Source organism: Sinohyriopsis cumingii, chromosome 19 (genome assembly GCF_028554795.1).
Source record: "Sinohyriopsis cumingii isolate HCF-2022 chromosome 19, ASM2855479v2, whole genome shotgun sequence".
NCBI lineage: Eukaryota > Metazoa > Mollusca > Bivalvia > Unionida > Unionidae > Sinohyriopsis > Sinohyriopsis cumingii.
In genome coordinates this window covers 30,403,731-30,416,097 of record NC_142979.1, presented here as the reverse complement: position 1 = coordinate 30,416,097, position 12,367 = coordinate 30,403,731, and the positions used below count along the sequence as shown (strand labels likewise).

At 33.0% G+C, this 12,367-nt stretch overlaps 1 protein-coding gene across 2 annotated transcripts in view; it reads right to left on the bottom strand.

Annotated features, from left to right (window-relative positions):
- LOC149775368 (RNA N(6)-adenosine-methyltransferase mettl16-like) overlaps window positions 1-12,367 on the bottom strand; it is a 55,987-nt gene that overhangs the window by 19,129 nt on the left and 24,491 nt on the right. For both annotated transcript variants that reach the window (XM_089943161.1, XM_089943162.1), the window contains 2 exons: window positions 8,056-8,311; window positions 119-188 (listed from right to left, as the gene is read on the bottom strand). In XM_089943161.1, the coding sequence (XP_089799287.1) occupies window positions 119-188; window positions 8,056-8,311 (326 nt within the window). The remainder of the gene's footprint in view (window positions 1-118; window positions 189-8,055; window positions 8,312-12,367) is intronic.

The window sequence follows — 12,367 nt, the reverse complement described above, 5'->3', positions numbered from 1 at the left end:
ATGATCCGCATAGTTGCTGATGAAGGCAGTACTCCTGAAAATTTTGAATTCTTAAGATATTATGCTCTTTGTAATTACCATACTATTTAGTATCATGCTGACATGGAGATAAACTAACCTTTCTCTTTTTGAGTTCATCCTTCAGATATAACATACTGATCTTCTTACCCAACATTGTGGTGTACACTCTGAAACATAAACAAACAAAATCAAGTCCCTTAATGGCCTGTCATAATGAAAATCTCTAAAATGTGAATTTTTCATGCCTTTGGTAGAATATTATATGTCAATTAAAAATACATTTTTAGTGGAGAATTTACTCCATTAAACTGCTGAAATTGACCATTAAAATTAATGAAGAAAATGAGTATCCAAACTACATTACAACCCACTGACTAAGGATTGGTTTGCTATTATGTCTGATGTAAAAACTATAACGAGCTGACCAGCCTCTAATGTAGAAGCGCGTTGACTGCAAGGTTATTTCAGGTAAAAATCTGGATTTTTTAGTAGTATACAATTCCAAATTGTGAAACTGAAAAAGGGCAAATCTTTTCTGTTTTTTTAATTTCTAAATTAAGAAAGTGCCAAGACTGGGGATGAACCAATTATACTGTTTCAAACCAGGAAGCTTTCTGAGTAGACTCTAGTGTCTATTTTAATTGTTCTCCAAGCATATTACAGGTGATCAAATCATCACAGACCCTTATAAAAACTGAAAAAAGGATGACCCACCAAGCAAGCAAAATAGGAGGGGATGGGAGGAGGTGCAAGAAGGGAAAGAGAAGAATACTAAAAAATAAGTCACCCCATTTCATAGGGTACAAAAATTTGAAAAGCAAAAATAAATGTATTGTTATTACACCTCTGATTTATAGATTTATGATAAAAAATAATAGCATCAAATACAAAGTTGAACATGGCAACATATTAGGTTAGGAGATCAACGGTTACATTTAAAGGAAGCAGGGTCAACCAACTACCATTGCAACATGCAGTTTATTCTGTAACCTATGAAAGTTTACACATACATTCATTATATGAGGAGAGAAGCACTGTCTGATGGGGAAGCAATTGACAAGCTTTCTCACATTGGCCACAATGTATTACAAACCTCTATTGATATGTATATCTGATTTAATATATATATTTTATTTAATTTAAAAATTTATTCTATTATATGCTATTATAGTGTAAATTTATTCACTACAGATGCATGGCTCGAATTTAACACAAATTTCTTTGTAGCCAGAAGGACTAGTATATTGAGAAATTTACTAGTCCTGCCAAATCTTTACTAGTCCTGTTCACAAAACAGTGTCACACAGCTTTCATGTACGTTTACCGATTCAATTTTAAAGTTCGAACAACCCAAACAAAACTGGATGTTTTCTGTGTGTTTGTATTTGCGAATTGCGTACACCAGTTACACCACATAACATTCCTTTCCTCATGATAATTCAGCCATTCCCTGTCTTTTGTCCATTTCTTCTGAACGAGATGTTACAGTATAGCGGACGCGAATTATTTAAAGCAAGAAAATGAATGGCACAGTGTCCTCTATATAAGAAAATCAGAGCAAGAAACACGTTTCAAAACATCTTTGCCCCCTCTCACTGTTAAATGGCCTCTCCCTTACAAAGACTTAACTTCAGCGGATGTTCTGCATGATCAAAGTAGTGGCTATTGTAAACACTGTTATAAAATATTAGCATCAGAAGATAGTGTTAGTTTCAGCTTGGAAAAGGTGTGTTCCCATCAAACGAAGCCATCTGACACTTGGCGAGTTGTATTTAACAGCTCCAATTACAGTATCATAAGTCGTAAGTTTGGTAATTGTTCCTAATTAATCGAACCTCAATGTATTGTTGAAATTAATAATAAGGCGGAAATTTTCAAATCTTAGATGTCCATGCTCAGAAATTTTAATTCCCAACAAATGTACGGCATTCTGCTTGGATATCTCCACGTTAATTCAATTATTTGTTCATTCTTGTAAGGGAAAAATATAAAAACTATTCTTATCATCATTGAAAAAGTAGTATGGAAAGGATGTGTCAATAACGTAATCATAATAAATTGATCTAATTCTTATAATTATTTCGATGGAAATGTAAAATATGTAGTTTCCTGTTTGTGACTGTTGGAGAGTTTGGGTAGCAAGCTAAAAAAAAAAGAACCTTAAACAAAAAAAAATGCAAACTAATTTGTTTGAATAGTTTTTGCTGTGTTCTTTTGTGTGGTATACCTCTTTGTAGTTTGTTACTGTGGTCGAGTGAATAAAGTGTCATATGTCATTTTTTCATATAATTCGTTATCAGATTAATTAGGATCAATTACCAAACTTCCATTGTTAATGACGGGACCATAATTTGCGCTGTTAAGTGAAATGCACAAAATTGGATGGATTCTTGTTATAGAAACATACCTTTCCAAGGCAGAAAATGACTTCATCTTCTCATGCTAATATTTTATGACTGTGTTTACAATGGCCACTGCTTTGATTCTACAGAACATCTGCTAAGTCAAGTCTTTATTAGGGAATGGCGTAAACAAACGCTGACTTTTGATAACCGAAACTTAGTAGCCCATCGGACTATTAACATTATGAAAGTTACTAGTCCGATAGGAAATCTGCTAGCCTCGGGTTAGTGGACTACTGCTAATTTCTAGCCCAAAGATGATACTTTTTTGCAGGAAAAGGTTTGACCTTGACTGTTAGTTTATAAACAACAGGTGTTGATCTAAATTCTGACCTGGTTGTCTAAGTTTGTAGCAACTGTTGTAAACAGCTGTATCTTTATTTTAAAATGATTGGTTGTTTTCAAAGTCATGATGGGATTACGTGGGGTTTCAGATGTAAACAACTTTTTAAAAATTTTATATTTAGAGAAAATGACTGGTTTTCTCAGGGTCCCACTGGGGGGACGTGATATTTTACAAATATTTCTCTCTAGAAACTTCACATGATCCTTGTTGATGTTTAGGAAAACCCATATAACTCAACGTTTGAGAGAAATAATTTTTAGAAGTTGGGCAGTTAAAGTGTTATGTTGTGCTGTTTACAGTTATTTCAAATTACTTGTTTGGAGTTATTTCTAATCACTTGGATTCAAAAAGGATTAATTCTGTTATTTGTTTGGAAATATTCTGAAGAGTGCTCACACAGGGAAAGACATTGCTTACAAATTTAATTTGGATTTCCAACACTGGAGTGCCATTATTTGTATTTCTACCAAGAACAGTAGATAAGCACAGTACTGACTACAGCATACGTCATCATCATCCATCTTGGATTTTACATCAGGATTCGAATTTGAAATTATTAGAACATTTATTACTAGGACTTTTGCAATTTAATTCGTGGATTATTCTTAGATTAATTTTGGATTTGATTCCTAAAACCGTAAGTTCTTCGTTTTTTTAAACATTTTTACAGAATTTTCCAGGAAAATAAATTATTTGTTAAATTTTAAAAAGCTTGTTGTTTTCACTCTTTCTGTGTTACTGTTTATTTGAGTCTAAACATGTAACACTATATAATCAAGTTTTTTGTTTTAGTGATATGGCATAACTTCCACATACATGTCAAGGACTGATAACACCTGTGCCAACTTTTGTGAGGGTCATACTTTTCTAAGCATTTATCCATAAACAACACAGCAGAAATATATAATAGCAATGAAAATGGGGTTTTCATGAATGGAATAAAAAAAAATATCCATCTTAATTGCTTTGACAGTTTGTCATCTTAACTGTGTCATATGCATTGTAGTATTATCTTTTTTTGAACACTTATATTTTATTACGAAATATGTTTTTATCGAGTGCTCAAGTAACTCATGAAAACATTACCATGTTTATATATCTGATTAACCTGAAATGGAATATTCCATTCTGGATCTTGTATTCATTTACCTTCATGTATTCACTCATCTACCAGCATTTATTTTAATAATTCCAATTTTTTCCTGAATTATTTTTCTTTTAAAAATAGGGATTAAATTATTAAATGAGTGTGTATTTGTATAAATTCTGTCCATTTCTCAATAATTCAACTTTGAAATAAATTAAATATTCACCACCACAGATGTGTCTTCAACCTAAAAAATACATTACACTGACAAAGACCACAACTGCAATCGGGCAGACTACCACAAACCTTGAATGTTCTGAATGCCAAATATGATTTTTTAAAGTGGATGTTAATTGCCATCGTACAGTCTTTATTGCCTTTAGTGATTCGATTGCAAGCAACAACATGGATGAAATTGCACCAAAGAAAAGTAGTAGGCATGTTTTCTGATATTTGCTTAATGTAAGAGTGCACCCAGTGGGAACAAGGTGGTCAAGATCTGGAAGACATAGGAGAAAACATTGCTGGAAACACACTATCCTGCACTTAAATTGCAACAGTTAAATAATCTGTGTTTGATACAACTTGCTGTAAATATGAACCTGCCATGATTGGCAAAAAGCACAATGCGATCATTTACATGAAAAATTGTCAATATTAAACACTGACATCAATTACATGAAATTTTGTCAACACTGAAGACTGACATCAATTACATGAAAATTTGTCAATTTTAAACACTGATATCAATTGCATGAAAATTTGTCAATATTGAACACTGACATCAATTACATGAAAATTTGTCAATTTTAAACACTGATATCAATTACATGAAAATTTGTCAATATTTAACACTGACATCAATTATATGAAAATTTGCCAATATTGAACACTGACATCAATTACATGAAAATTTGCCAATATTGAACACTGACATCAATTATATGAAAATTTGTCAATTTTAAACACTGATATCAATTACATGAAAATTTGTCAATATTGAACACTGACATCAATTACATGAAAATTTGTCAATATTGAACACTGACATCAATTATATGAAAATTTGTCAATTTTAAACACTGACATCAATTACATGAAAATTTGTCAATTTTAAACACTGATATCAATTACATGAAAATTTGTCAATATTAAACACTGACATCAATTACATGAAAATTTGTCAATATTGAACACTGATATCAATTACATGAAAATTTGTCAATATTGAACACTGACATAAATTATATGAAAATTTGTCAATATTGAACACTGACATAAATTATATGAAAATTTGTCAATATTGAACACTGACATCAATTACATGAAAATTTGTCAATATTGAACACTGACATCAATTATATGAAAATTTGTCAATTTTAAACACTGACATCAATTATATGAAAATTTGTCAATTTTAAACACTGATATCAATTACATGAAAATTTGTCAATATTAAACACTGACATCAATTACATGAAATTTTGTCAATTTTAAACACTGATATCAATTACATGAAAATTTGTCAATATTGAACACTGACATCAATTAGAGCAAAATTTGCCAATATTGAACACTGACATCAATTACATGAAAATTTGTCAATATTGAACATTGATATCAATTATATGAAAATTTGTCAATATTGAACACTGACATCAATTACATGAAAATTTGTCAATATTGAACACTGACATCAATTACATGAAAATTTGCCAATGTTGAACATTGACATCAATTATATGAAAATTTGTCAATATGGAACACTGACATCAATTACATGAAAATTTGCCAATATGGAACATTGACATCAATTATATGAAAATTTGTCAATTTTAAACACTGATATCAATTACAAGAAAATTTGTCAATATTGAACACTGACATCAATTATATGAAAATTTGTCAATATTGAACACTGACATCAATTACATGAAAATTTGTCAATATTAAACACTGACATCAATTATATGAAAATTTGTCAATTTTAAACACTGATATCAATTACATGAAAATTTGTCAATTTTAAACACTGATATCAATTACATGAAAATTTGTCAATATTGAACACTGACATCAATTATATGAAAATTTGTCAATATTGAACACTGACATAAATTATATGAAAATTTGTCAATTTTAAACACTGATATCAATTACATGAAAATTTGTCAATATTGAACACTGACATCAATTATATGAAAATTTGTCAATTTTAAACACTGATATCAATTACAAGAAAATCTGTCAATATTAAACACTGACATCAATTACATGAAATTCTGTCAATTTTAAACACTGATATCAATTACATGAAAATTTGTCAATATTGAACACTGACATCAATTACATGAAAATTTGTCAATATTAAACACTGACATCAATTACATGAAATTTTGTCAATTTTAAACACTGACATCAATTACATGAAAATTTGTCAAGATTGAACACTGACATCAATTACATGAAAATTTGTCAATATTGAACACTGACATCAATTACATGAAAATTTGTCAATATTGAACATTGACATCAATTATATGAAAATTTGTCAATTTTAAACACTGATATCAATTACATGAAAATTTGTCAATATTAAACACTGACATCAATTACATGAAATTTTGTCAATTTTAAACACTGATATCAATTACATGAAAATTTGTCAATATTGAACACTGACATCAATTACATGAAAATTTGTCAATATTAAACACTGACATCAATTACATGAAAATTTGTCAATTTTAAACACTGATATCAATTACATGAAAATTTGTCAATATTGAACACTGACATCAATTATATGAAAATTTGTCAATTTTAAACACTGATATCAATTGCATGAAAATTTGTCAATATTGAACACTGACATCAATTAGAGCAAAATTTGCCAATATTGAACACTGATATCAATTACATGAAAATTTGTCAATATTGAACACTGACATCAATTATATGAAAATTTGTCAATTTTAAACACTGATATCAATTACATGAAAATTTGTCAATATTGGACACTGACATCAATTACATGAAATTTTGTCAATTTTAAACACTGATATCAATTGCATGAAAATTTGTCAATATTGAACACTGACATCAATTACATGAAATTTTGTCAATTTTAAACACTGATATCAATTGCATGAAAATTTGTCAATATTGAACACCGACATCAATTACATGAAAATTTGCCAATACTGAACATTGACATCAATGATATGAAAATTTGTCAATATTGAACATTGACATCAATTATATGAAAATTTGTCAATATTGAACATTGACATCAATTACATGAAAATTTGTCAATTTTAAACACTGATATCAATTGCATGAAAATTTGTCAATATTGAACACTAACATCAGTTACATGAAAATTTGTCAATATTAAACACTGACATCAATTACTTGAAAATTTGCCAATACTGAACATCGACATCAATTACATGAAAATTTGTCAATACTGAACACTGACATCAATTACATTAAAATGTGTTAATATTGAACACTAACATCAACTGCATGAAAACTTGTCAATATTAAACTGGGGCCCCGAGTGGCCGAGTGGTCTAAAGCGCTCTTCGTTACGGATCACTGCCATCTCACCTCTGTCTGCGGCGGTTCGAGTCTAAGATTCAGCCAATGTGGGTATGTGAGAAAGCTTGCCAGTAGCTTCTCGAGGGTCGGTGGTTCTTTCCGGGGTTTTCCCGGGTTCTTCCTCCACCATTAATACTGGCCGCCATGTATAGCCTATCGTGTGCTGAAAAATGGCATTAAACCCCACAACAACAACAACAACAATATTAAACTGACATCAATTACGTAAAAATTTGGCAACATTAAACACTGAGATCAATTACATACAAATTTAGTAATATTAACACTGACATCAATTACATAAAAATTTGGCAATATTAAACACTTACATCAAATACATAACAAATCTGGCAATTTTAAACACTAACATAAATAATAATAAGTAGTGTACTTCTGATATATAGTTTAGAGTAAATTTCACTGCTGTGATGGGAAAGCTATTCTCAGTCATAAATTTTGTCCAAGTAAGATCTCTTACTCAAATATTTTAAAGCCTCCAGATATGATTCTGGTTGTAAAGCTGCTGAGAATTTCTTGAATGCAGCAGTAAGTAAACCCTGCCTTTCTGACATTACAAAGGTAAGAAAGAAACCTACCTTATCTTGGTTTTTAGCTGAAATGACTCCTCAATCATTTTTATAACAAAGGAAATCTCCCCACCCCATGCAATGCTCTCCCCCTCACTAGCTGTGGAAATAGAGTGTGGCTCAGGTCTATCAACGTTCCGAGAGCTGCTGATGCCCTGGGCCTCAAGATGGTCAGAGAAGAAGGGAGGGTTACACACAGAGAAGTCATACTGCTCGTCCTCCATCACCAGGCCTATAAACATGGTCTCCTGAGTTACAGCTTTCACTGTAGAAAAAATGAGAAATAAACTTTGGTAAAATAAAATAATGGAAATAATGTTTATATATTGTACATAAACCAAAGTGCATGTCAGTTTGGTCATTTATGCATATTTTATTCAAATTAAATATTAATTGTTGCTAAAAGCTTTAATACTAAAATAGTTTAACCAAAGTCTATTCAATCTGACTTCTGAATGCTCAGCACCTTAAACATCATCAAATATCTTTCAAATTAAAAATTACTGATCACCAAGGAGTTTTAGAATGGTAGCCAGGTACTAAACTGGGTCAAGAAAAGAGGAAGTCATAGCAAATAACAAGGTAGTAAAAAATTTGTTTGAACATGTGCTGCTTTCCTTATGACATCACAGTGCACGACATTCAATTCACATTGTACTGGATCACACTATTAAGATGACCTCATTAGAAACATGTCCACATAATTTTAACATTGATTTTTCTGTGTGTACTTCTCAGGGTGTGTAAATAATAACCATCCAAAGAAACATGGATGTATGAGGATTCAAAATAAAGTGAAAAAACTGCCATATAAAGGTATGTGTGCATCCTCATCATTTGTGGTACACAGTGATTAAATGTGCTGTTATGATGACCATAACATAATTGTCTTATGGTACTGATGTACCCATGTAGTGCTTGAAAACAGCACATATTTATAAGTTGATGCACAGGAAAGGGTCCTCCCCAAACTTAATCCCTTAAGGACTATGATCTCTGGCTCTTGGCCAGTGTCCCAGCCTGAATCTGTGGCATTGGTATACAGGAAGAAGTGAGGTTCTGTGGCATCAATTGAAATTCTAACCAGACAACTGTCCTGTATGATATGGCATCTGAGGTTTTGATAAAATATGAATCCCAATGTAATCCAATCTGAAAGGGGGTCCATGTGTGATCTCAAATTTGCTAGCAGTGGAAACTGGAAAGACCACCTAGTCTTCTTTGGGAAACTAGATCTACTGCCAGTTTCAAGGTTCCTGGGAAAGAAGGGCAGATAGAATCAGACTGAAGTCTTCTTGAGCACTCTTGTGAAGGAGTGTATCTGTGTTGTCCTTTCAGAAGAAACATGATCTGTGAGGAAGTTCATTCCCTCATACATGAGTCAAGAATGACTGTGACTGTGGACCAAACCCAGATGAGTCACAATCCTTCTACAGAGTGACAGGTGTCTGAGTGAAATATGTCTGTGAAAACTGTGTATCAACCAGTCACTGCAATAATGAATGACAGTAAACCCCAACAATTGTAAAAGAACTGCTATGGCTCCCATCATTTTAGTAAAGTTTCCAGGTGAGGAAGCTAGGTCAAAATATAGAGCCAGAAACTGAAAAACCTCCTTGGCCAAACAGAACTGCAAGAATTTCATGTGTTATGGAAATATGGAAATGTGTAGGTGTACATCCTGGAGGTCTACTGAGACTGCTCAGTCATTCATCCTTATGCTGTTCCTGATTGAGTCTGACATCTCCATCTTGAAATGCTGACATATCTATCTTGAAATGCTGACATCTCCATCTTGAAATGCTGTTCCCAAAATATATTTGTTAAAAGGAAAATATTAACGACAAGGCAAAAGATTTCCACCCTTTTTGGAAACCAGGAAGATCTGTGAATAGAATCCTAGGTTTTGCGCATTTTACACCCTCTATACTGTCACCTTCTTTGGAAGGGTGTACACCTCTTCCCTTAAAGATTTTGATGTGAAAATATAAGAGGGTTTTTGATAGAGGTGAAGAGTTCAAGAAGCAAAACCAAAAACCATCTCTTAATATGGATAGGACCCATGCATCATCCATAAGGTTTCATCAGGCATCTGAGAAGTGGCACAGAATGGTAATGAGTGCAACATCAGGAAAAGAGAGACTTGGCGGGCAATGAAGTGATTACGTATGACTCCCAAATTCAGTCTTTTGAAGGGGAGTAGTCCATAGACTTCTTGACCTGACCATTAAGGATGCCCACTTTAGCACAAAAGAAAAGGGCAAGAAGTTTTTTGAAAGATCCACTGGGACCTCTGCTTAAAGTGTTTGTGCTGGGAATGCACTGACTACTCAGGATGAGGGTGATTCTTTGCCAATTTAGTCAGGTCTGGAACTGCAGTCAACGACTGGTGCTGTTGATCCCTCAGATCATGAGAGGCCACCATAGGGGTTAACCTACCAAATAAGAATTCCAGCAGTGCTGCCCTAAATAAGTCCTTGCTGTGATCCAGCATGATCTCAGAAAAATGAGGTGTAGTGAAACTTGATGAAACAATTGGAATCGGTGGTAGAATTACAATTACCAACCCCTCTGCTGTCTGGCTGCCTCTTGGCCTTATGCTAGTCTCTGCAAAACCCCTTACCATATCTGAATGGGGAAACGAATGTAGATCGACCTTTTGCTGTGTACCGGACAGTGTCTTCGATCTGGAAAGAATTATCATGCTTAAAGACCCAGAAGGTTTAGGACACTGGCAAAAAGTGTACTGTCTTTCTATAGGTCCAAATGTCCTCCATTACCTGCCCACAGTGGGATGCATATGGGAACACTAACTGGGTAGTAAGCACTGACTCAAATGGGATCCCCTCAAACTTGTTTGAATGCACAATAATTGACAGTTCTTCATGATGTCTCTGCTGGCAAGATAGGAGTGCCTGGTCTTTTCTCTCCCCCAAAACGCTCAGTGAAGGAGATGAGTGGCAACCCTCCTCTCTTTTGATAACCTGAAGTGGGAATGGGGAGGGCCTATGGCTTGCCCTGTCAGTGGAAACATTAGGCCATGGAAAACTCATCCATGATGCCGTATCTTGTTTTTTATTCTAGAATTCCAAATTGTACATGGAGGAGGGAATTTTCACCTTGACAAGGGACTAATGTCAGGAAACGAGATAGCAATGTAATAATAGCAGGTAATGTATTAATACTATTAATATATCGTTCCTGTACTAGATGTATCTTTTGTTGTTGATTTTATGAGGAGCAGTGGAAGTTGCTTTTTAATATATCATGATTTGGCAAGACTGCAAAAAAAACAAATTAATATTGTAGATTAGGCATTAAAGGCCAACATGCAGAATAAATAAAAGGTGTAACAGATTAACAGAATGATATAATTTACACACGACCTTTTATTTATAAAGAAAAAGCATATATCTCTCACCCCACCTCTACAAACCATGCCAATTAATGCTGTTCTGTGACACTCGAACCTTACAGGCAGAAAAGAAACATCCACCAAGGTTAATGGAATAAACTTTAGTTACAAGTGTGATATATAATGTCACTGATTTTTAATGGTCTGGATTTTGGTCCTCCTCTCATTAGACTTATCCAGTCAGTTTAAATACGTTACAGAAAGCTTGCAAATAAGATTGTGACACACTGCTACAAGACAAAGGGCAATAACTCCTATAAATATTGCAGGAGCAAAGCAATTTATTGAAATGCACATCTTCAGGTCATGATTTTATTATTTACCAAGTTTTATGGCAATTCATCAAAAATGGAGGATGAAATGTGCCAACAAGTGCCAGACAGAAGGACAGATAAATGGAAGGCTAGACATAGAAATATTTTATACATACTACAAACACAAAATGTCACTGTAAGCATAAACCTATGTGGCAGCTGCCATCTTTGATGTGATCAATGGAACAGACAAAGATGATGCCTAATTTGCTCTTTGAATGTTTCTTCAGTAAACCAATACAAGCACTGTTTGTTTAGATGATGAAAGTTTGATCAGTTTACAGTATATAATCCTCACATGAGTCAATTGTTGTTAATCATGGGTCTGCTGAATTACTGGCATTACATCAATAATATAAACTACAGTATACACAAATATTACATAAATGAATTAGCTAAAGGTTTCAGTCAAAAATAAAAGATCACTACACTATAAACAGTCATTAAAGGTTTATTTTGTTAAAAACTGAACATTCAAACAGAATTCGAATATTTCATCTTTATGTCAAAAATATTTTTGAAAATGTCATTGAGAAAAATAAACATACAGATCTGGGTCTGTGAAGTTTGCAGTTGGACTCATCTCATAAGC